Source organism: Pelmatolapia mariae, linkage group LG13 (genome assembly GCF_036321145.2).
Source record: "Pelmatolapia mariae isolate MD_Pm_ZW linkage group LG13, Pm_UMD_F_2, whole genome shotgun sequence".
NCBI lineage: Eukaryota > Metazoa > Chordata > Actinopteri > Cichliformes > Cichlidae > Pelmatolapia > Pelmatolapia mariae.
Window position 1 is genome coordinate 1,767,746 of NC_086238.1, and position 25,903 is coordinate 1,793,648.

At 40.3% G+C, this 25,903-nt stretch overlaps 2 protein-coding genes across 10 annotated transcripts in view; one reads left to right on the forward strand and one right to left on the reverse strand.

Annotated features, from left to right (window-relative positions):
- Window positions 1–13,090, reverse strand: part of abch1 (ATP-binding cassette, sub-family H, member 1) — a 39,097-nt gene extending 26,007 nt beyond the window's left edge. For 2 of the 8 annotated variants that reach the window (XM_063491665.1, XM_063491659.1), the window contains exons 1-7: window positions 12,811–13,090; window positions 11,747–11,797; window positions 9,784–9,932; window positions 8,043–8,202; window positions 7,034–7,188; window positions 3,171–3,278; window positions 1,557–1,650 (exon numbers count right to left, since the gene is read on the reverse strand). In XM_063491665.1, the coding sequence (XP_063347735.1) occupies window positions 1,557–1,650; window positions 3,171–3,278; window positions 7,034–7,188; window positions 8,043–8,202; window positions 9,784–9,932; window positions 11,747–11,797; window positions 12,811–12,882 (789 nt within the window). In that variant the 5' untranslated portion in view covers window positions 12,883–13,090. Of the gene's footprint in view, window positions 1–1,556; window positions 1,651–3,170; window positions 3,279–7,033; window positions 7,189–8,042; window positions 8,203–9,783; window positions 9,933–11,746; window positions 11,798–12,353; window positions 12,554–12,810 lie in introns of those variants that run through there. The other 6 variants (XM_063491667.1, XM_063491661.1, XM_063491660.1 and 3 more) reach the window with 5 other exon arrangements.
- Window positions 13,091–16,368: 3,278 nt separating this feature from the next.
- On the forward strand, window positions 16,369–25,775 carry LOC134639852 (galectin-related protein-like). 2 transcript variants are annotated; one of them, XM_063491341.1, is made up of 5 exons: window positions 16,369–16,752; window positions 17,294–17,386; window positions 17,476–17,564; window positions 18,340–18,526; window positions 20,794–25,775. In XM_063491341.1, exons 1-5 carry the CDS (start codon window positions 16,720–16,722, stop codon window positions 20,935–20,937), a joined length of 546 nt encoding a protein of 181 aa, XP_063347411.1. In that variant the 5' UTR covers window positions 16,369–16,719; the 3' UTR covers window positions 20,938–25,775. The 2 variants fall into 2 exon arrangements, with proteins under 2 accessions (XP_063347411.1, XP_063347412.1); XM_063491342.1 differs by having other exon boundaries at window positions 16,370–16,752; window positions 17,303–17,386.
- The last annotated feature ends 128 nt before the right edge of the window (window positions 25,776–25,903 follow it).

The following is a 25,903-nucleotide window of genomic DNA, read 5'->3' on the forward strand; positions in this document are numbered from 1 at the left end:
TGGCATCAATATTTTTACAAATTCATTGCACAAATTTATGCATTTGCAAACAAAATTTCATAGGATATGCACAAGCGAATATGATGCTTCTGCCAAAATTGAGAGTATAAACATTATACTGAAAAAATGTGGTTTTACAGACTTTATATTCAAAGGAGATTACTGGTGAAACAATGAATGAACTCAGTGAATGAATGGATTTGTGCTGAGCCAAGCATTAGTTTCACCATGAGTGAAATATGTTGTTGAGCTAAAGTCTGGAAAGCCCTGCTGACCTTTAGAGCGACTCTACTCTATAAGGTTTACAAAGAGATGATGGCTGTGTGTGCCTGCCTGGCTTTCAGTTCTCTGTGTTTTCTTTATAGCACCTGGATTTGTTTGTTGACAGGGTGGAGTTCAGAGTATGCAAAGTCTTAAGCACATATTTCATTCTTCTGTTGCAAAGGTTCAACTTCAAGGCCAACCAGCCATTTAATCTTAACTTTAAAATAAAAATATTTTTATGTTTTTCCTACAGACAGGAGAACCTACAAGTGAACCTTTACTGAGCTTTGGATTCAAGAAAATCCAAAAAGTACAAAAGATTTATAGAGTAAAAACAAAACAGGAATCAACAAAAGGAGCATGAGAAACTTGAGAAACAGAAAAACTGACAAAGGAAAAGACACACCCAGGTGTGAAAGGTAGTGGACAAACAGTAACAAAGGAGAGAAAGGAAATAACGCAGGAAGTAAAATCACAATGAAATGTGGAAAAATAACTGTCAAAAACAGGAAGCAACAATATACAAGTATCAATGACTAAAATTAAAAAATATGGCAGAGACAAGGAAATAAGGAAGGGACAGGAGAAAAACAAACAAAAAACTAAGGAACAGAGGGGGATTGTGACTGTAGCCAAATTTAAACGAAACATACTGTAAGCATCATGCCAGGAGACGGCTGGTATTACTCCGTCATCATCTCCAGCATGCGCTCAAACTTTCTGAAACTTCCGGGTTACTATTGCTTTTTAAGCAAATACAATCACCAGTAAATCATCATCAAGTATGTTTTTGCTCCAGAGGGGGTTACTTTGGTGTTTTAGTGATCATTTATTTATTTATTTCTAGTGTTTTACATAAAATGGTAATTGGTCTGGTACTTTTTACTCAAGCTGAGCACTCAGAGCTCTTCCTGCTACAAGGCTCATTCACCCAATCACACACACATTCATAAACACTTTTACTTATGGTTAAGCACATTTTATAACATGTGCTTAAGCGTAACATGATCTGTGCATCTAATGGATGGACAGATCACACGGATGCATCAGGGCAACTCAGAGTTCAGTATCTTGCCCAAGGATACTTTAATATGTGGATGGGAGGATATATATGGGATATTATAAATGAGTAAATGTCAATATTCTCCTTGTTTTTCTATGAGGAGTAAAACAGGATTTCACAAGTCTGCATGTGACGCCTTCCTCAACTGATTTTCTATTGAATAAGTTGCATTTTCCCTTAATTTATGTGTTTAACATGTTCACATTTATTCAGCAACTTTTTAACTCACCACATTGGCTTGCCTGGCCTCTTCAATGTAGTGTGTGGTGATAATAACAGAGACTTTTCCCGTCTTCACAATCTCTACCAGGTGATGCCAGATCCTAGAAAGAAGACAGAAGAAATCCTTGAAACACTTGACCCACTCAGTAATGGAGTTTGCTTCAAAATCGCAGCTGTGCCAGCAACAGCTTTGCTGCCAGCCGTCTGATCTGAAGAGGCTTTGTGATTACACAATGACACTGGAGTAACACACTCGGGGGGTACAGTATGCTTTCACCAGTGCTTGCTTATTGATGCATGAATATGAGTGTAGCCTTTATCAAATTTTTATCAAAACTTTATTAAATATTAGCCATCTTGTTGAGTAAATAAGAGAGAGGATGATAAATCCATGCAGAGATCTTAGTGGAAATGTAATTTTACTGTAGTGTTAACTTTTGTATGTCTATATAGAAAAATATAAAGATGCCTGTGGGCTCTCAAAAGAGAGGAAACTGGATAAAAAGATATTTAATGATACCGTAATATAGGAAAACACAACTGTCCATTTAAGTAATCGTCATCTGATTGGCTGCCCCTTAAAAACAAACGTTAGGAACTTCTTCATCTTCTTGCGTTCTGTTGGCTTCTCTTTCCCAGGGTGGGTGTGTGTCTGGTCAAGAGTGTCTTGAGTCTTTAGGGGTGTGGCCTCCTTTTGGTCCTTCATTTTCCTCAGTCAGCCACTACTCACCTGTTGCAAATGAGCTCAGGCTTGTCCTCTCACTTGTTGCCTGACTGCTCTGTCTACTGGTGTGTTAGTATTGCTCAGGCTTCCTGTTCTCTTGTTAGGTTCATGTTTTTCACTAGTCTTACCTTGGTTTGTCGCCCTGTGCGAAAGATTGCACATTACCTCAGCTTCTCGGATTCTCTGCCTGTCCACTCACCTCCACTCACAGACTCACGGACATACCCCGTGCTCCCTGGACTTGCCCGCCAGCTCACTTGCCAAGCCTCTAGCACCACTGCATCTCAGCCTTCCACCTCAGGATTCCCCATTTCCCTCCTTGCAATATTCCCTGACTTTTGTAGTGAAATCTGATAATCTTTACTGAATGGTGTCCTGCATTAGAGTCCTCAGCTTGGTTAAAGATAACATTAATAGTTTTATTTTATTTTATAAATGTTAAAAAAAATCACAAAGAAGTTTTTGTAAGGACTTTTGAAGGGATTGGAACTGGTGCACATGCCATAGACTTTGTCAAAAGTTTTAATATTGATTTAAGAAAAGAAATTGAAAGTGATATTCTTATAAATCTCTTAATTTGATGTCTTTTTTTTAGTTTATGATGTTTTGCTAGCTGTGCTTGACAGCAGGGTGTCTATTTGGCCCTTTAGGATCAACTACTTTTTCTTTTATTTCTCATTATGTGTGAATGAAAAGATCTATTATACATGAATTATGAAAATCTCTCATTAACAAAAGTGGCAAAAAATAACTATATTACACTGGTAGTAATCTTCCTTCGGTTCTGGCGCCTCAAAAACATTTCTCTATGCAGGAAAATATTTGGTGACATCACCTGGAAAACAACGGTGCACGTGTGCTGCATGATACAGGAGAAGACAGACGGGTTATACATACTTGGATCTGAGCACAGGGTCTACTCCCACTGTTGGTTCATCCAGGATGAGCAGCTCTGGATTCTGCAGCAGAGCCGCCCCAAGAGACACCCTTCGCCGCTGACCCCCACTGTAACACAAAAGCAATCAAAGGGCAACAGAGTGAATCTTCTCCCACGATGGTGCTTGTTTTGTAACTAGTAATTCTCCTCGGCTGTGTGCATGCCACTCACTCCACAGGGAGGTGGTGGGAGACAAAGTGACAGAGACAAAACGTATAGGACAAACCTGCCTGACAGCACAGAGGTACACAACCGCATCTGAGGCAGGGATGTTGGGAAGAAGGCACATTTTCATACATTTTCCTGCTGATTTTATTTATGTTGTCTAAAAGTAAAAAAAACATTTTCTACCACACCACAAATAAGCAGGCTTGTCTTACATTTTATTTAAGAGACAAGAAAGCGTAATATTAATCAAAAAACAATCAGCTGATTCATACCAGAAATATTTTTCATGTTATGCAGAGTGGACAGTTTCAGCAGCTTGTCAGTTACATAAGCCTGCAGCAGAACGAGCCAAGGCAACAGCCTGTTGCAAAATCTTTACCAACTTTACCATGAATATTAAATGAGCTTCTAATGAAAACTGGTGTTAGGGCCTCCTGGGCAACAGAAGGCTCTTTGTATTGAACCAGGGTTGTGAATCCGGAGATGGTGATTACTCTTATAAAAGGGCCATAAAGTAATCTGCCACTTGCATTGATCTGCCGGTGCTTTAGCAATTATATCTCTTATAGTTAGAATAATTAGTAACATTTCTAAAAATAAATTAAACCAAAGAGTCCGCTCAATCATTTCCAGAGGTTTTACAGCTTATGCAAACTAAGCTTCTGAGCGTAGAAAGGAGGATACTATTCTTTTATTTCTTTTGGTTTACATCCCAGCATAAAAAAAACAAGAACAGGCCTCAAGGAGTTATTGCCATAGATTGGAAAAACAGGAACTCAGAAAGGCAAATGTCATCTCAAGAATGAGGCTTTTTGCTCTCGCTTTTTTGACATGCAAAGGATGAAACTGTGATTAGATAACAGCAAGCAAACAGAGCTGCAGCTGGCTCCATACTAGTCATAAAGACTCTTCAGATATGATCACTTGTTCACAAAAAATATCATGCTGCATGTTTCAAAGTCAGCTGCCGGTGCTCAGACTTTTGGTCTGGATGGTGACGCAAGCGGGAGTGATGTTGAATGCAGAGCGACAACTTCTGACTAATCAGAAATTCTTTCTTGCTGAAAAGAAGCTCTTTACTTTGGGGCACATATTATATATTAGGCACATAAGATTGAAAAAGACAAACTTTGATGTCTTTACAATGAAAATAGGGACTTTGCTGCAGCCTATAAACAGCAGGGGAGACTGGAATATGCAGGCAATTTTACATAATATCCCTAGGACTCTAGGGACCTTTGCTTTGATGGCTACACAAAAGCATGCAAACCAGTGTTGCCAGATTGTCTACTTTTGGTTTGAATTTGTGGGTAAAAAATAGTTTGGGAGGCTTGTGGAACTTTCCCTTGATGAAAGACACAGTAGAAAAATGCTAACACAATACAATAGCTACAAAATGCTCCAAAGTATATTACCAAACTAAATTCTCATTGCTTTTAACTGTGGTTCTGAATTTGAGAAATCTAACAGGTCTACTTCATTATATACTTAAACTAGAAAATTGTTGACCGATTTGATTTGATATTTATTAAAAAGAACCATCTGGAAAGTCATCTGTGCAAACTATTTTGAAGCAAGTGGCGCATTCAAAAAACCTTGGTATGTGATTGGATGACCCATCTCTCTATCAGTGTCTATCTACTATCTGTTACACAACCAATCCTATCAGCAAAACACTACATGGAGAAAGCACAAATTAAGGAAAACAAGCCGCAGCCTGAGAGGCTTTAAAAGCTAACAAGCAGTCAGTGTAGCTAGCTATATAGTTAGCATGTCAGTAGACAGTTCTTTATGTTGTTGTGAGAAAATCTCTGCATAAAAGACACTTGTGGTAAATCACTTAAAATACACCATGAAATCCATACCGGGGCAACCTTTCAAACCAGGAAGTCGGAGCTGCTTGAAAAATACTAAAAAATAGCAGGTAGGATAGCTTGCTAGTATAATTAGCATGTTGACAGATGATCCATTTATCTTCTATTACATTGAAGATTGAGCCATAGCTGTGGAGTAACCGGCCAACATCCTCAAACAACCCAAACTGAATGTTTTTAAGACCTACTTCAAAAAATGACTGGATTTGGACAAATATATCTAACTGTTGAGGTTTTGTAGACACTTTACAAGTAATCAGGCGACATTAACTTTTCCGCCATTTTGGATGTGTGGCAATCATGGTGACAATGTAGGGTCAAGTGAATAAGGCCCTGGTCACGCATGCTTAGAGACTGATCTGTGACCAATAGGCAATGACATTTGTATGGGGGAAATATGAGTATTTCAGCTGGTTGCTGAATGTTGATGGTGGTTACTTGGAAAATGATTGCTAAAGCCCAGTCACAAAGGCCGACAGACTGGTCAGTGACCCACTGACAACTATGAGTATTCCCTGGCCAGTTGGCAAAAGATTTTTTAGATGAAAGTGATGAATTTATCTACAAACACTGTCCAGCAACTCTCACACTGTAGTGAAACTGAAAAGTGCGATAATTATTTTTTACTTTTTTCCTTCAAAGTAAAAGTTGCACCTGGAAACATGTTGGCAATGGCATGGAGGCACTACTTTTACTTCGAATACAAATCTTCTCCATTTCCTGTTTGCGTTGTACTTTTTCAAGTTTTATTAACACTTGGCTAGATGATAGTGAGTATATCCAGACAAACTTGAAAAAATACAGGCAACCGAGGCAATCTGCTATCAACCAAAGCAATTTTGTACAGCACCTTCTTTGCAACCGATTTCATCCAGTGACAGCCAGCAACCTCCAGGAACCACTGCCAACCAGTCAGGGATAAACATTTTTCCCTATCAACCAGTACGCCAGACAACTTTTGAGCAATGTGAGCATTATGTCATGGAAAAACTGCAATATGCTAACTGCATCCAGTAAAATCAATAGCACAAGCAGGATAGAAAGTGCCTAAGAAGAAAAACAAGCTGCAATCTATGGCACTTAAAAACCTAGCAGTTCCTTAGTCTACCAAACCATCTAGTTGGTGTCAGTGGCTGATTATTGCTCCATCTGTCCATCTGTCTTCTGTCACAGCTAAACTGTGTCTATGGCCAGGAGCTCCTTAAACAACTACAGTTACATTTGTGGATCTGGTATAAGAGTACAGCTTTAAACATGGCAAGATAAGATTATCGCATGACTGTGATCAAGAATCCAGCTGCCTTGCAAGGTAAGATTTGATTGGGTATCTTGGCATCAGTCAAACCTCACACCACTAATGGAAAGTGATAATCAAGGCAATATAATGTACTGTACAACTGCCCTTGAGTTTCACCTGGTGCTTTATCAGAAAAGTCATAATGTTTTACTGAGCCTGGGTTTACAGCCTGTGGTATAAATACAGATTTCAGATTAAGGGTTTAAAGTCTTCACACAGACATCTGCAAAAGCACATTGCTACCCTTCATAAATTGGCTGTATCTAGGGAAATAATGCATGAGCTCACATCTCCGTGCATCAAATCTAACATCCATGAACCACATCACTGTTTGCTCAAAAAACACTTTCACAATATTAGTATAAGCTTTTATGATGATCACTCTTACAACTTTAACCTTACAGGGTAAGATCAGCTTTTACTCATTTGATTTTGAAATCATTCTATCCGTAAGGTCAACTGCTGCATCATATGTGGTTTTTACCTAAGATTTCGGACCAGACTGGTCTTCTGAGGTAGATCCAGGAAGTCAATGAGAAAGTTCATGCGTGCCTGGGTTTCCTTAGATGTCAGGCCATGAACTCGGCCAAAGAAGGTCAGGGTGTCGCTAATGGTGAACTCATTGTACAACGCCAATTCCTGTGCAGCACAAGAGCAAAAAATGAAACTCACATCTGATTGAGTCACAAACACCAACATTTGCAGCACACCTCAGGACAAATACAACTGCACCAGTGGATGTAAATCTATTACATGTACAAAGTTAGCATCTGTTTTACTCTTACTGCTTTTACTTTGTGTTTTCTTGCTTCCTGGGAAGGATTAAAGCTGTGATGTTTTTTTAATAATACTTTTTGTTGAAGGATTAAAGTCTTACATAACAGCAGATATACATTTTTTATGCAACAGCAACTTCAAGAAAGCAGTATATATCGCTAGTTTAAAGATGCATCTGTCCGCATTGCTGTAACAGAAAACATTTAAGGTGTCACATTCCTCCCACTCTGGGTTGCAGATTACTTCCTGCATGGATGAATGCAATGGCCAGGGTTACACACAAGACGACAAATACTATGCTGTGTTATCTACTTCATCAGATACCTGATGACAGTAATGGGGCTCACTCAGGTACAGGTGGCTCACTGCAGCAAAGGCCAAATTACAGAAGCCCCAGAGCAAGGCTTCATACAATCTTTATGGCTTTAAAGCAGCTGATGTGGATGTTGGGGTGATAATTTTCTGGACAGAACACACATGCTTAAACCTTCTGCGGACAAATGGCTGCAAGGACTTTGATTGTAAGTTTACAGGCTATTTAAGAACAACCAAATGATAGAGAATAAATAAAACCAGGGAGGGCTGCCTTTGTGTCACTTCAACAAATTTGCTGCTTTATTCAAATATTTTAAGGATCTTTGGGCACATGATTATTTCAAAAAATTAAAACAAGAGCAGAGGCACGCATTTTAATGTGAATACCATGTGGTGTTTACCTGTGGCATGTATCCAACTTTCTTCCCCGGAATATCGTGGCCAGGAAACGCAGGCGGTTTCCCCAGCACAGTGATGTGACCTCGTGAGATTTTCAGAGTTCCCACAATGCATTTGAGAAGTGTGGTCTTCCCACATCCACTGGGCCCCAAAAGGCCATAACTGCAAAACACAATCACAAAAATTTCAGATAAAACTTAACGCGTCTCTTAAAGTGTGATCCTGCAGAGGGAAACACTGGCACAGTACAAAAGTATGTGACTAGGGAATGCAGCTCTTTAGCCCACAAATACAGTATTGCAACCTTTCTGGTTATTGAGTTAACTGAAAGGAAACTAGTTCACCATTCTAGAAAAAATGTGTTGCTAGAATCTAATCTGAGACAGATATTTCCTTTTAGACGTTTCACAGTCTAATACCAGCCTCTGAAGACGCTGAGATGCTAATGCTGCTAAGTGTTTAAAAAATCAAATTGCAATGGCTTCCTGACTATTTTTATACATAATGTCAACTTACAACTAATGTCTGCTGAACGTAAAGTGGTTTTCATGTAGAGCCATTTTTGGATACATCAAAAATTGTATTTTTTCATATCTAGGTTACACACGGTCTCAGATACATCACACAGAGTTTGCACTGCACTCTGTTATCACATGCACTTTTATCAGGTATGTCTAGAAATACTGATGGCTAAAGAGCGTGCTTTAAGTGGCTTAAATAGCTGGACGGGAGACAGGCCAATGACAGTTCAACACATTTTTAGTTTAAGTTTGAAAAACTTGATAAAAGACTATATTATTTATATTATTTTGAAAGTTTACGTGCCTATACTTATTCTACAATCAATGAGATACTTATCCTCAGGTTTAAAACAATGAACAATAACATAATGGAACAATATAAGTTATATTCCAAGAGCACAGTGGGGTTTTGTAACACTCATTCTGTCTGCATGTTTTACTGGTTTATCACATTCATGTTTTACATATTTCCAGCCAGCAAGAAACATGAGAAACCTTCTAGAATTTGCCAGGTTGTTCATTTGACTTTATTTTCTCTTACATACTTTGTGTACACATGAAAGCATTTTGCACACAAAGTATTTCTAGGTCAACGTTTTTGGTGGCCCCATTCTTTGTCGTCATACTTGTCACTTCAAGAATGCAGATTCATATTAGAGAAAAATGAATGTAAATCATCTATAAGAAACTGACAACGGAACGAACTAACAGACAGCGACACCTGAAGCAAAACTGGTGCACTTAGAGCTGAACTGTCACTGACACATCAGGTTGAAAATTATTTGCAGTGTCATCCTAAGCTCTCCTTCCCCTGTGGGATAGTGGAATTTTCCCATTAAGGCCTTATTGTGAAACAATGTAGATGTTTATAAAGATAACCCTGAATATCCTGCAGGAAATTAAGCTTTCAACAGCTAATCAGTCAGTAGATGCATGACAAAAGTGAAGGCAAGATGAGAAGCTTGAGTTGGGTTCCGACACCTAACCCAGAAATGTCAGCATTGTTTGCAGATTAAGCATTTATCTGCTCACCAAGAAGAAAAGAAAGAGTCAAATATTTGTTGCTGTTAGTGCTACAGGAAGTAAAACACCTTCAGCTTTTCACTATTTCACTCAGTATTTACATTTTGATTTTTACACTTGACTTTTGTTATGAAAATGTACAGTCTTGTCCAGTTAAAACACTCTAAATTAACAGGCTGCGTTGGTATTATCTACTCACATTTGTCCCTGTGGCACAGCCAGGTTCAGGTTGTTGAGGACCTTCAGTTTGCCGTACGATCGGCACACATCTCGACACCGGATCGCAAAGTCTTCCTGTCCAGCCGGCAGAGGCGCCTCCAGATCAGCCTTCATTTTTGCCTCCTTCAGCTGGAAGAGAGAACATTTTGTTAAACACCAACATTCCTGATGCAAGTCTAAAAACATGCTCAGTATTGACAGACTTAACAACAACGATGTCTCGTGAGACGCTTTGTTATCTGCTGTAGTCTATATAGATATTGTCACCTGCATAAACCTTCCAAATATCTTTAAATAATATTTTCTTTCTTTGCTCGCTGCTTTTGTATTCCTCCAATAAGGAAGGATTTATAGCAGGAAATATGACAGTGAAATAATGTCAAATATGCTGCAGTTAATCTGTAGTTATAGTCAACCTTTCGCAACGTTTATGCAATGACACACAAAGTCTTTTATTGTGTTAAACACAGAGCGTCCATGAACTGAACCTAAAGTAAATGTTTTAACTTCATGCATTTCGTTTCTGTACATGAAGTGAAGGTTTTGTTGTGGTGAAGGCTATTACTGAAATACAAAGAGGAAGTAGGATAACTGTCTAGTCTTCCTCTTTCTACAAATAATTGATTAAAAGATGCCGCAGCCATTTGTAAAAACAAAATTAAAAGTTTCCTACAACAAATTTCTGTGGCCACATTTTAATTTCTAACATGTTTTCCTATTTGTTGATTAAGTGCTTTCAATGAAGTGCATCCATCATTAAATATTCCCAACAGGAAGAGCCGACCACTTAATTTGCCACAATTTTTACATGTGCTTCACTTAAACACGTTTCCTGTCACGGCGGTTAGGGTCAATCACAAATTTGAAAAATATTTAAGTGGCCACTTACAGAGACGAATCTTCCCACTGAACTGGCCAGTTATGTTTACAAATGCAAGGAATTTGAAAGTAGGAAATTTCCATTCCTTATAGTTACCTGTTAGTTTATATGGGGAAACCACCCTTTGGACATAAGTGTGTCTTTTTTATAGCCATAACATGTTGATGTAATTCTCTCCAGAACCTCAGTTAACCAATACTTACACATATTTAACACTTAAAGACCCACAAATAACTGTTCTGGTTATTGAGTTTAGATGATGTTCCCATACTGTACCGTGCTATTTTCTGCTTTTCAAAAATGGAAATTTCAACTTGTTAAAAATAAAAGCATAATTTTGTGTATCCTAGCCATCTCTACAAATAAAATATCCATCATTACTGTTAAAGCAACAACATTTGACTCCTGAATGAGTTTTAGTCCCCTGGAGAAGGTTGCAGCTCCTTCACCAGGAGAAATAAGGCTGGATTTGAAAAGACTTTAGTGCAAGAAGCTGAAAATACAAACTGTTATTTTTCATAAGCCAGTCACCAAACAACTGAAAGAGGCAGAGAATGCAGGCAGGAAGAGAAAGTTGTCTGCCCTTTCATTCAAAAGCCAAATACAAATCTCACTTCTGACCAAACAACACACAGAAACAGCCAAGCATACTCTCATGTTCCTGTTAATTTCTCTGCATCACTACAAATCTGCAGCAGACAAAGTATGTGGGTCGTAAAACAATCCTGTGTCCAGTAATCTCTAATAACAGCGTTCTTTCACGGGTTTCCACCAAACTCCCTCCTTTAATCCAGAATCTCTCATTTTCCAGCAAGGAGATTAGGGAGACTGCAGTGAGTAATCTGCTGCATTTGGTTAGCCTCACCTTTGGCACTTTAGCCTACATTTGCAGACATGTCACCCTGATTCTGTGTGGCAACTGTAACCACTTCAGATGACACACTGATTTAAAATGCAAACAAACGCTGACTATCCATCACTGAATATGAGAAAGGCCTGGAAAAAAAGACAACGCTAACCTCATCTAGAGGAGACCAAACCGATTGAAGGAGCAAAAACTCACCATTGGACACGATGTAGAGAAAAAAGGAGATGTGGAAGGGATGAAGAGCACCTGAGGAGTGAGGCCAAAGACTGAAGTCAACAGGTAAAGAGCATTTGAACATCAGCTGACACAAACATCTCGTCCGCATGAATGCAAAGTGGAAGAACAGGTTGAGTTTGAGAGCCGGCAACTGAAGAAGGCATGAAGAACAGACGCCTATAGCACGCACACACACACACACACACACACACACACACACACACACACACACACACACTTCTGCACAGCCTTTAACAGCCTTTTAAGTGCTATAACCTCAGTAGCGCTCCATAATCCTAAATATGTATTCTGATGTCCCCAAAATAATACTTGGGAATAAAATAAAAAAAACTAATGACATATTTTAAGAGCGTGGTTTTTTTCTCCTAACACATTTTTTTTGTAGCAATCCCACCCTTCCACCCATCTGACCAGATGGACAGACCTATACTTGATGAAAACACCACATTGCGTCCCTGTAGCCTCTTTTGCTTGTACACTGTGATAATGACCTCGATCAGCCCAGCAGAGGCTCTCTTTTCATTCATAACCGGCTCTGCTCTGTTGATCGGGAAGAATTTCCTACCTTGCCTGCCAAGTTGTTGCCAATTTGCGTCACTACCAAGTGGAAGAAAACAGGCTTGACGGCCGAATTTAAATCTCTCCGAATTCAGGAAGACACATTTGTCGAATAAAAATTGTCAAAGAGAAGTCAACGAAGGGCTATTTATAAGCCGAGCCCTCTGCAGCCGACCAGCTGCTGCGCTTTCACTTCTCCCTTTCACACAGGACGTGAGCGCTGCAGCAGCGCTGCGATGCACGGCGGTCGCTCTCTGCCCCCCTCTGAAAGATAACCCTCATCCACCCTCCCAATTTACGGGGAAAAAATGGAGCTCTGGCCTGAAATGTGACACAAAATGAAAAAATAAATCCCATCTCCATCTCTGCAGCGGCGCACCAAGGCCTGCTGTCGAGGGACCACCGCGATCCTGGAGGCTTCCCGCGAAAAGACCGCGACCCAAACTACCTGAAAAGCATCTTACCCGCACCTCCATCTCTGTGCTGTTTGCAGGTCCACGCGTGGCATCATTCCTACCGGCAGCCTCCGCGGCCATGGCAGCAGGGAGGACAGCCGGACCGGCTGGGTCTCTGTAGGAGAGAGAGAATGAGGAGGGAGAGAGGGGGAGAGGGAGAGAGATAGATGATGAGCTCTGGGAATTTTTAGGTTTAAGTCAGGCGATCTGTTTGATCTGCTTTCAGCGATTCCACAGATGCACAGAAATGCAGTTTGCAATTTTCCGATCTATTTGCCCAGAAATTGGTGCCAGGTTTAGCTGATGCGGAGCTGCACTAGCCTGTAAGCAGCTGCAGGGGCTCGATTAATAATATTTTTTTTTAAGAAATAAAAGAATTCACCAGGTTGCTAATATCATTTCATTTGGCATTTCTAACATTAACTGCTGCTGCAAAAGCAAAGGAAGTGAAACTAACCGATGGATTCTTGTAATGATGTCGTTCCAAAAATAACCGCTAGGTGGAAGCACAAAAACAAGAGACCTTTAGGTGAAACGAGGTCAAGCAGGCGTTTGATCACTGATTAATGAAACTGAATGTGACACAGACACATAAATGACTGTTACGGAATGAAGGAAGGGAAATTTCCCCTGGCTCTTATGTTTGTGTTTCTGGTAGTAGCACAAACTTTGTGTTTTATACAGTTTAGTTTCTAATTCCAGTTTTTATTTTCATTATTTTTCACATGTATCTATGATATAGTGACAAACAACCTTAAGCACTTTATAAGTTATGGGTGAACAAGCAGAAGCCCACAAACGGTGATCAACTTTGAACATTAATATCACCAATCAGGATTTTGGACCAGAAGCTATTATCCCGCATTTTACAGAGAACTGCACAAATTATCAAGGAGGAGGATAAACACTGTACATTCAGACTCATATGAAATGCTTATGATTATGGTTATGACTTTTCTTCACTGCATCTTCATTAAAATACATGCAAAATCGAATGTAAATAAAAACAGTTTGAAACATAAAATTTTCTCCCTGATTGCACATTAGAGAACGAATCAATGACCATGCAATGTCATCGCCCACATAGCTGTTTCCACAAATAATGAATTTTTTAAAACACTTCAGTTTTTTCCTACATTTCAAGGAACCATGAACAAAATGCTTCTCAGCGCTGACAGCACTGCAAGGCTGGATGTTGGCGCAGTGGGCCCCTTTGTGCAGAAAATTACATGTTCTTCTTTCACTATGTCTTTGACTGAGGCACTAGTTTATATTTGGAGTTGATCACTGGGTGCTACACAGTGGCTGCCTGCTACTCCTAATACATATGATGGGTTTAATGCAATGGAGACAACTTTATCCTTCCCTAAAGAAAGACCTCAGCATTGAAATCATTTAAAAATGAGATTTAGATTCAGCTCCATCTCCATGTTAGTGTCTTATATACAGAAATGCTTAATGACAGCTAAGAAAAAAATGCTGTGGCTCCTTTAAAAAGACTGGAGGGGGGGGGACTACGAGTTCAGGACATGAAACCAGACGACTGATACTGTGTACAGATTGTGAAGCATGCTATTCTACACTTTGACAGCACTGGTTTAAATACACTGCTAAAAAAGGGAACACTTGATCATCGCAGTATAACACAAAGTCAGTTAAACTTCTATGCTATCACCAGTGTTCTCTTCACACTGAGCCTCTGTGAGTCTGGACAGTTTAGAGAGGCTGTGCCAAATGTTAAGATGCCTGTAACTTCATCTGTCATGAGAACAGGGCAACAGTGGCAGACCTACCAGTTCTGTTTTTTCTCTGGCAAATGCCAGTCAAGCTGGAAGGCACTGGTCTTTGAGCACAGGTCCCACTAAAGGGCATTCAGCCCTCACATGGCCCTCCTGGATTCTGTTTGGCCAGACATATGTACATTAATAGCCTGCTGGAGGTCATTTTGCAGGATTCTGGCAGTGCTCTTCTTGTTCTTCTTTGCTGGGCGGACACCTTTCAATGTCCCTGTCCATCTCTTCATGTAACAGCCCACCTCCTGGTTTATTCTCCACACTCTTGTACTGTGCTGGGAGACACAGCAAATCTTTTTTGTGAAGGCAGGCCTGGATGTGTTTAATTTAGGAAAAACTGAATAAGCTGCTGACATTTGTCTTGTTTTTGCCTCTCCAGTGTATGCATTGTCATTTTCTTTTACACCAAAGCAGGTGTAAAGGATTCAAAATGGTTTGTGCTTCCTAACTGGACAGACTATGTAAACATATCCTGATTTAAATGTGAATAAATGGGATTCTTGAGTTATGTTTTTATGTAATGTACAATTTTCAGCATAACTTGAAACCATGTTTTTTTTCAATTGTCAGCATGCAAGTGTCATCAATGTGTGACGTTTCATAAGGCAGGAAGGCCCTCTGGAAAAACATGTTGCCCAACCCTGGACTAGAGGCACGAGTAATGCATTGAATAGAGATGTATGTAGGATATTTGGGTGTTATTAGTGCAGCAATAATAAGAACTAATAACTTGTTAAGGGGTGTTTCAATAGTGCAGGGGTTTATGTACTTGGCTAACAAACAAAAAGTCTCCAGTTTGATCCTGGGAGGAGACACAAATCCTTTGGAAGATATGATGGGACCTGATTATTCAAGACTTTGTATGTAAGGAGAAGGACTTTAAATTCAATGATAGATTCAACAGTGAACCACTAAAGATAAACTAATCTTCTTTTTTCGGATGCTCCCGCTAGGGGTCCCCAAAGCTCCATCCCTACCTAAGCCTAGCATCCTCTTCTGGAGGCCCTGCTTCCCTACATCCATGAATCTTCTCTGTGATCTTTTTCTTCGTGCCTTCTGGGTCCATCTTCAAAATCCCTTTTTCAAAATATCCACTATCGCTCCTGTATACATGTCCAAGCTATCTCAGCCTTTCCTATCTAGCTTTGTCTCCAAAATGCTCAACCTGAACTGTTCCTCTGATATACTCATTTCTAATTTTGTCTCTCTGTCAAGAAAGAAGAAAATCTAGTATAGAAGAAACATGATCTATCTTTCTTAACCCTGCCAGTACTCTCGCTGCAGCGTTTTGGATTAAGGGGAACATCAGTGCATCACTGAAGTCACAGTGCATTGATTTGCTTAGCGTGTAATGTCTTTAAATATCCGCAAAGGGGCAGAGTGGACCAGTTTAACTAAACAACAGTCGGCCTAACGATTGGAGATGGGGGTTGAATAGATAGAGAGCATACAGAAAGGACGGAGGGGGGTTGCAAAAGTCAATGAACAGACAGTGGGATTGTCCACTTCATTCAGTGAAAAGCAATTATGTCCCGGGCTCACAAGTGAGCAGAAACAGGTCCATTTGTAGCTATTTTTAACTCCCTGACGCCTCTGAGCCCTACAGTATTGTTTAATCATTCCAAAGTATTGAGTGTGCCCACTTTGGCCAATTAGGCCAAAACCCCCCAGTCTGTGTCACAGTCAAACTGGATAAACGACACGCGAGCGCAGTCTCATAAACTAACCGCTTATTTAAACCAGCTAAAAGTCGTGTCCTGGATTGTTATCCCAACCTAGAAACCCCCCAAAGAATCCAAACAATGAGTTGTCTAATTGGGTGACGGGTCAAGGGAAATCTGTCTGATTAGCCTTCTCCAACAGACGGGGATTAAGCTTTTGGTCTGTAATTATTATAAAGCATACGTCAGCAGACATCCACCCATTTCAGTGGAGCAGAGGGATCCTGCGAGGTGACTGTGCTCTCTCTCAGGCCAAGTCAGACGCGAGGACCCAAGAATAGGAGCAGTACTGGAGCAGGAACAGGAATATCCTCCTGAGTCAGTGCCACGACGCTGACAAACCACGCTCCCCGGCAGAGCTGCCTCTGCTCCGATAATCAGCATCCTATGCTATTCTGCTCAAGATGGCGGTGCAGGCAGCGGAGAAGGACGGAGTAGTGAGTATTTTGAAGGTTTTCGGGGAACCGATCCGGGGTTACGTGTGTTGGTATTTATTTTCTGTGTATGGGGGCCTGTTAGTTGCGATTTAAGCGCACCGTTAGGTCGATTATCCGGCGCTTATTGTAAATGCGGAGCGCCGTGCGCAGCGCATTCAGAGCGTAGGGCGACTCCTCTTTCATCTGTGGCCGGGGAGGAAATGGGGAAATCCAATACGTTGTGGTGAAATGCACCGGCGGTGTGTGCTCTTCTAGGCCGCCCAGCCGGTGCGCATTTCCATCGTAGTGCAAGATGGTGCCAAATGTGGGGCTCATTTATAATAACTCATGGCTCCCGGCAGGAACGCTGATAACAACATGACAGGTCTGCTGCCACCTCGTCATTGTTGTTGCACGCCGCGTACGAGGCCACACTCTTGTGCATATATTGAATGACAGGCCTGCAGCCTCTTGTTGTGCCTTTAACCTCAGCCATGCAAGTTGTATATCCTACCTGACAGAGCGATAAATGATACTTTGCATCCTGTGTCTTTTGTCACTGGTGTTGAAGAATGTGGAAGAAGACCACCTGAATGACTCGCTGGGGAACCCCGGCCTCATCTCACCTGACAAGGAGGATTTATCACGCCTCCTGGTATGAAATATTTAAACGATTTCCCGAGTGTCCTTGTTTGATGCTCGCTCCTGGCTGTGCGTAATAAATTCAATGTGTGCAATGCGTAGACGGTGCCATTCAGCGGGCGCATCCGGGGCGGCATGCGGCCGGGGAAGAAGATAATAGTGATGGGCATCGTGGACCTGGAGCCAGACAGGTAACATAACACCTCACAAAGGCATGCATGCACACACTCTTTATCTGGAGCCGTGTTTTTTATCTCTGCATATTTAAAACATTCTGATTTACGTCTGCACAGTACACATTCTTTGCTAAAGGATGTTAGAGATAGGATTTTTTTTTTTTGTTTTGTTCTGAGGCTAGTCAGACTTGCACAGCCACTCGAGGACACACTGAGTAATGCGTAGGCAGCCAGAAAGAATAGTGGCTCCTTAACTATGCAGAGACAGGGCGTTCCCTCACCAGCAGGGAGAAAAAAAGGGGGGGATTTTTTTTATTTTTATTTTTTTATAAAAGAGAGAGATCCAGTGAAGCAGATTTGTTTGGGTGTGTCCTTACCCTACATGGAAACTTGTGTCAAACTTGGAAGAAACCTCTCGATGACCTCATCTTGTTTAGTGCCTGCTGCTGGCAGGGTTTTCCATGCCAAAGTTCATGTGAATGTCCCAACAGACAGAGCAGCTCCAAGGCCTAAACACACACTGTCTTTCTTTGTTGCGTTTCATTACTTAGAAACTTGGTGCCTGTAACTGTGACCATAAACTTACACCAAGACACATAACTGTGCAGCAGCAGGGGAGGGTGGATAAACAGAACTAGCAGCAGGGATTATGCATAATTAACTCACAATTGGTGAGAATTGTTCTTACGCAGCAGAATTATGCATCTCATTTATCCCAGATTATCTGATGTGTGCTTTACCACTGCATCCTGCCTGACTACCCGATGCCCCGTTTCTTTCATACCCTCAGCTTTGATGTCAGCCTGACCTGCGGACGTGATTCAGAGAAAGGGGAGCCTCCATTTGATGTGGCCCTGAAACTCACGGCTCGTTTCACTGACCGTCAGTTCCTTCGCAGCGCTCGGGTTTCTGGGAAATGGACAGAGGAGGAGGCGTCCACTGCCTATTTTCCCTTCATCCCTGATCAGCCTTTTAGGGTAAAAAATCCCTTTTCTCACATCAAATAATTCTGGGAAATCCCCAGCAGTCGACTGTAGTAGAGATATTTTCAGAATTAGTTATAATGTGAGATTATCTTCGCAGCATGATAATAGAAAACAAACAGGAAATGTTGTCCATGCTTCATCATATTGTAACGTAAATACAGCCTGTAGCCCATATAGTGGCCTGTTTACTGCGTTAGGGCCCACATCAGCTGTTGTGATGTGCTGAAAGAGTTGGAGTTGGAGGGGGTTGAGCAGCAGGGCATATGCATGATGAGTAATCTCATAACACCCGAGGACTTGTTAGCTCTTTAATGTCATATTCTGCTCCAATAAGTCTGAATGTGCACATGAATAACACACATGGTGTACGGCTAAAAATATACAATAGTGGCAATGAAGCGAAGAACAAAGCATGAAGTTTCTCGAGAAGTTTTCAGGACACTGAATGAAGTCGTTCTTTCTCGCGTGTAGCCAAAGGTCTGTTTAAAGTGCCAAGGTCACGACACCCACATGTCACCGTGAAATGCACCATAACATTTGCTGCAGTGTTGGCAGCTCTGTGAAATCCATATAGAGGTTATACTTGAGGAGCTGGAGGATAAAAGATGGCAAATGCCCAAAGCAACTGGGTCAGAAATATGTGTACTTGTAACCAACTCTATTACGTAATGTCTCGAAATGTTCAGGGCTCTAGTGCATGTGTACAAATTTAGTAAAAATTTACTTTGGCACTGATTGCTGGAGCTATTTTTATTTATCTTACATAGTGATTGTGACGTGATCTGCTTGAGAAGGAGGTCCAAAGTCTCTTACAGGTGTGCACTGCAGCTGAGTTTGGTTCACTGTCAAAACCAGTGCATATGATTAATCTCCTTTGCAACCTTAAACAATCCAGTAACCCCTTGCTATCCTATTGATGGGGGACATTATAGTCCTGGAAAAGACCACTTGGTCATGATAAGTTTATGGATTTACAGTGATCCTTACTTCTAAGGAGACACACACAATGTGAGCAAAACTACTCCAACATCATAACAGAGCCACTGGATCCCCTCATTGCAGGGCTCAAGGGTTTTTGCTTAGTGTGTTTTCCAGTCTGTAATATCTTTAAAACTCAGCTGTCCAGCATTTAACATCTGCTAAATGGATGCATGAGAATTTTTACAAAGAGAAACTCTTTCTGTTTTTTAAGAATGCGTAATATGCATATGCAGACACAACAACTTAAGTTATTTTTAGAGGTGAACCCTGCATCTGGTTGTTGAATGTCAGCTCTCTGATAAAGTGTCATTGTTTGTGGTTGCAGCGTGACTGAGCAGGTCGGCACAGTCATGACTCTGTCGAAAGCTGGAGGCTGGAGATTAAGTCTGCCATGCAGAATGTTTGAAACAAACTCCCTCCTGAATCCAGGGGCATGTGGAGAGACACATGATGTGCTGCGGTCTCAGAGCAGGATGGCTTGTTTCTGCTGCTTCATCTAAAACGTTCTGCCTTGAGTTGTTTGACAGTTTCTTTTTTTTTTTTAATTTTCCCCCCACTGGTATAAACCACGCGGAGGTGTTTATGCTGTTACATTTTTGTTGTCGGTTTGTTAGGATTCAGTGTGTACACGTACAAACAAGAGAAGAAAATGAGAGCGAGGCTCAGCTCTAGCCTACTTCTTCAATAACGTTTTGAGAGCTTTAAATGTTTTAACATCAACTAAAACAGCTGATAGTCATCCTCAGTGTAATGGGTCATTTGGTCTTTCTCCTTACAAGCGGATGTCTTTATCATGCACCTAACCAAGGAAGAAAAAATGACAGATTAGCTTGGGTAAAAGACCGAAAGTTGAGGCACACAACGATGTGTGCCGCTGGTAAAGTTTCTGGGCTGCCTTTCCTCATAACAGCCATCCCTCAAGATTTTCTCCATTTAAAGCAATGCATTATCAGGGATTGTAACATCTAGTCCTTTACTGAATCTATTTTGTAATTGTTTACTCTAATTAAAACTGCACAAATAATATTTTTATATTAACGAGCAGAGAAAGAAATGGTTGTACAAAGTGAGATGTGTCCCTTCAGCTCATGAGGTGATTGTGTATAACTCTGACACGGCTTTTTCCACCCACCCAATTTCTTCTGCTTATTGTGATTATATGGAATGAGTGTGTTCAGTCTCTACTTGTCATGAAGTCAAAAGCGGTTAAAGTGCAGTATTTTCTTTCCACCTTTTGCCTAACTGTCTTTTTCTCCATGTCTTTCTTCCTTCTGCAGATTGAGATCCACTGCGAGCACCAGAGGTTCCGGATATTCGTGGATGGACACCAGCTCTTTGACTTTTATCACAAAGTAAAATCTTTGCCCTCTATCGACACAGTACGAATACAAGGAGACCTACAGATCACCAAGCTCGGTTAACTTGCCCTCCGACCAATTCCCGCTCCGCAAGTCGTGTGTGAAGCAAGGACTTGATCACAGATGACCACACACACGTGCGCCTGTTACATCATCATCCATAGCCCATCGTACAGCACTGCATCAGCATAGTAACTGGATCAAAGTTTTTCTGCTTCGCTGTTTCTACTTCTTCTTCCTCTTCTTTATGTTGAACCAGGATCTGATGTGATGGTGCTTTGTGGGTGAATGTGTTTGATCCATTTTTCAGGTATTTTTCCCTTGTAGCCCCAGTTTTTTAGATCAGGGAACTTGTAGCTTATTTATAGGACATTCCACTTTTATGTCGAATCCTTTAGGGAATTTGAGATAGAGGCAGGTGTGGAGGTTTGAAGAAACCAGTTAAGATAAAAATATCTGATACTTAGCAGCTAAAGTGAAAGTTAAGTGTTGCTCATGGGTAGAACAAAATCAAAAACTTAAACTCAATTCAACTCACTTTGTTTAAAAATACAAGCGTCCTCTTAAATCTTTTGCTGACCAAGCAACGTGAACAAATGTGCAGTAAAACTCAGACAGGCCAGAGCAGTGTTCCCAAATTAGGCGGATACATGATGTTATGCGAGATGCAACTGGTTTCAATTCAAGCATACCTGGATGTATATGTATATTTTATATTCTTTAGTTAGATCGAGCTCTGCACAGCTGGATGTGTAACTATTTAAAAAAACTCATCTGAGCACAACACAACACAGCATAGCAGCCTGTTTTCTCTCTGCTGATGTATATCCAACTCTGCTGGCACTCCTCTGCATCCCTTGGGTTTATTCCAGTTGTCATGGTAACATGTTGCAGCATTCATTGACCTAAATACCCAAAAATGAGGATTATATCATGACAAGATGTAGCATCCCATGCTTAACACAGCGTGTCTGGATAGTTTGCACTTTTTTTTCTTTTTCTTTTTTTAACTACAGCCACTCTCCTGTAGGTAGATTACGCTATAGAGGCAGTAGAGCTGCAGAGAAATGAATTTAAAATTTGACTTCTGCTCCTTTTTTCTTTTGCAAGCCTTGTCAGAGTTGAACACTAAAATAAGATAGTTTTACTCCTTATATGAAGAAGAAACCATGCTGTCAGAGAGGTCACAGGTTCAGCCGAGTGCAGGTTCAGTCACACGTTTTGGAGTCAGGGGTCAGATCCTGGGGGTACTTTGAATGTATAGGGTTGATGTTTTTTTGTTTATTTTTTTATTTTTATAGTAGCATAGAAGATATAGTGATGCACAGATTGATTTCTCAATGTCACAGTTTTTGGTGGTATGGCTGGTGCTGTTTTAGTCCATTATAGGTCTTGTGTGTCTCATGGCTTTTTAAAAAAAGAAAACAGTTTTCCTGAATCATTCCTCATCGGCATCTTGCCCACACTGATGCAGTCTCATCCTTTGGTAGTGCTGCAGGCTGTGTTTTAGAAGTGTAACTAACACAAATGTCTGGTCTCTTATGCATTGTTTTCTTTATGACAGTTTCCTTCACTTGGGCAGGGAGCAAGTTCTAAAAAATATATACAAATAGAGAGGAGATCTTCAAGTTAAACCCACAAGTATTGTGTGTATTAAATCTTAAGGTGCTCTGTTTACACTCTTCCAGTTTCAACATTGACTATGCGTTATGAGGTTTTTCTCATACTCTAGAAAGATGTAAAAACTCACTGCAGACATTAAAAGGTACTGTTTTTTTTCTGTTTATGCATTTATGTGTTTCTTGGCACAACTTCACCTACTTCTAATATGCATGTAGGAGAAGGAAAAGTCTGAAGAAGACAAAGCTCTTGCAAAAAGATGGCCAGATTTGTTCTAGACAAATGGCTTAGGGCAGCAATAAAGTTTCTCTTTGTTGCTGAAGCCTTGACCTCTTTAAAGGGTTTTATAAGAAAAATGATTTAAATTTAAGTTATGTTTATGGATCAGCTATAAGCCTGAAGATATTTGCCAAGTTGTGAAAAATCCCTTTTGTGTGTAATTAAAATTGTATTTATTAATGTTGGTAAACGTTAAATACTTTTAGAAATGTTAATAAATCATTAAAGTTTCCTGGGTTTATAAAGATGCATTAAAGCTGAAATTATAACCGTTGATAAGCTGTTCATGAATAATAGATACACTCTGGTGCAGATGCCCTGCAGCTGTTTCCCAGACACTTAAAAAAACAAGGCACGTGTCATTTCACATGAAGGGTTAGCCAAGGGGGTTTTTCACAACTGAAATGTTTCCTGAAACTGCTCATAAATGTGATTTGTTATACATTTATAACACGTTAGGGGGTGTAACAGAAACCAAAGTCACGATACAAATAATACATTTTGAAGGTCATTCAGGTACAGAAGCATCATGCATCACAATAATGGAAAAATAGAATGGCGTACGCTGTTTTTCTAGAATTATTACGTTGTTAGAACTCATTAAACTATTCGATAGAAATTCACCGAATAAATGATCACAACTTGTAAATGTTGGAAAGTGAGCGCTGCTGGGTCTGTTTATGACAGTTTCATGAGCCTGTTTGATCCCCTTTTGAGGACTCTATTTTTTTAGCAGTTTGACACTGAAGAAGTGAACAGCAGTTGCCTACACAAAACTGCTCAGACATTTTGACATTTTCACCCTCACATATTCTGTGTTTATCATAAGCCAGTGATGGTTTTTGGATCGATTTTTTGCTGCTGTAAAATTGGAGTAAGCCATGAATGAGGCTTCCTTTGTGGGCAAACTCTAAGGAAACTTCTTCATTACCTGTGGGCAGCGTTTGTCAAAATGCAGAAAGGCTGCTTTCTATACATGCATGAGTATTTACTAGTTCCTTTGACATAGCAATAACATCGCTGCTCCTAGAGCTGACTCTAAGCTTCTTTTTGCCTGGTTGGTCAGACAGCGTCTTCCTGAGTTCCTCGTTTTACCCAAATTTATTCTGGACACAAACGAACATGGTACTGAGAATTGCAGTGTAACGGATAGGTGTGTGTGAATCATTCTTACTTCAGTATTACAAGAGCAATTGTGTCCAAATAACATGTAATTATGCTGATTGGGCATGATGTTGGATGCTATTGGTATTCTGGTGACCATATTTAGTAACAGTGTGCTGTAATAATGTGGATATAGTCCATGGAAGTATGTTTGAGTGATGTAAAAACAAGATGTGTGTTGAAGGGTGATGCAGGTTCATGTTTTGGGTCTTCAGTTTACTGTGTTGACAGCAGCAGGAGGTACGGGGGAGGGAGAGGAACAATTCAAGACTTCCTGTGCTCATTCCAGGGAGCTCTTTATATGTGTGCAGAGCTGAGCTGGGAGTCTGTTTGGCTCAGCATAGTGTACACTTGAACTCTGCCATTAGCAAATTGTTTCTGGAACTGCTGTGTTTTTTCCAGTTGAGCGCAGTTTGTTTTCCTCTAGGTTTTTAGATGTGGTGCAGGTACAGGATAAGCTTGTGGGGTACTTACCTATTTTGTACTGTTGCACTTTAAAAAAAATTGCAAAACTCACAGCAAGAATAAAACAGTTAAAGCGTTTTTACTGTTAAATATGCAGGCCCCTTTTTCTGATCTCCTAATGATCCCACATCTTTTGAAGAACAACCTTGGGAAATCATAATTTATTGCTCTTTGTAACTCTTATTTTATTTTCTCTGCAACACTTTGAAAATGTAACTGAAAAGTTGAATGTCATTTTCTGGCTGATTGTAATCTAATGATAACCCAGGTGAAATTACTGTCCACAATCACCCCAGTTATTTAGGACCTGCCCTTTTATACCCATTCAGTGAAGTAAATCTTTACACTCTTCCTACCCTTAAAATCCAGCAAGTCTGATGTAAGAGAAGGAGTGTTTGTTTGTTTTTTTTACCCATGTCTGTCTGTTTGTTACCCTGCTTTCGGACTTTGGATGTACGTGGACTCAGGGTTTTTATTTTTGAAGAAATCACATGAAAGCATTTGTTGTGCATGTAAGTTAGTACCTGGCAATTTGGAAAGAAGACAGATTGACGTACCAATTATGTATTGCCAGTTTCTGTTTCAGTCAAGCATGCGGTTTTATTTCTTTTTGCCATCTATCCACTGTCTGTTCTTTTGGGCTGTATTTTTTTATGGCCTAATGTGGACTCGAGTATTGAATTAAAATCATTTCCCCGTGAGTTTCACCAGGTTAAAGAGCGGTTTTCTAAAAGGTGCTAAAATGACATCATCGTGTTCATTGAGTAGAAGTAGGCTGATGTGTTGCTGATGTGTTTGTGCGGTTGATCATGTTATCATTTGTATTTATTACACCATAACCAGCAGCTTTGTGTGTGGTAAAGATATCCTGACTGTATAGCTAACGTTTTGCTGTTTATATGAAGGCGCGTTGAAAAGCTGAGTCTTTTATAATAATGAAAGTGTTTTCTTTGGCTCTGGGTTCTGATGTGTACAAATATTACAAATTGTATGAAAAAGAGTATTGTCTTAAACTGCAACCTTCCCCATTTCCAGATGCTTTTCTTTTAACTGCACAACAGTTTCCTGTCATTGTTTTCAAGGATGTACTGAGTCTGAGGATCACTCGTGTGCCGGCTGTAGTAACTTTGATCTCCCTGATAGTCTTTCATCTCACGCATCATGTTGGCTGTTTGATCTGCTGAAAACAGGAGCACTTGTAATTACCACATGATGTAACATTCCCGAAATAAATAGAGTTGACTGTAAACTTTGTGAGAATGTGCACACGGCCAGTGTTTAGATGAACACAATACATGCTCCAAATGTTTTTTCCCCCCTCTATGCTTTTGTAAAAACAGCTCCTTTGCAAACCAATAAACTTCTTAAGTTGAGTTTTTTCTTGTGATCACTTTTTGTGTTAAATAATTTTGAAGGTTATAGATGCATATCGATAAGTAGATTGATGATATATATTCATCTCCTGTCTTTGTGTTTAGACCTGTCTTTCTCTTTCCCCTCA

What these genes read in the sequence shown, in the direction of transcription:
- LOC134639852 (XM_063491341.1), top strand. Translation starts at nt 16,720, where the DNA reads ATGGCGGTGCAGGCAGCGGAGAAGGACGGAGTA. An exon ending in CAGCGGAGAAGGACGGAGTA is followed by an intron (nt 16,753 to 17,293) that starts GTGAGTATTTTG and finishes CTTTTGTCACTG; the next exon opens with GTGTTGAAGAATGTGGAAGA. An exon ending in AGGATTTATCACGCCTCCTG is followed by an intron (nt 17,387 to 17,475) that starts GTATGAAATATT and finishes TGCAATGCGTAG; the next exon opens with ACGGTGCCATTCAGCGGGCG.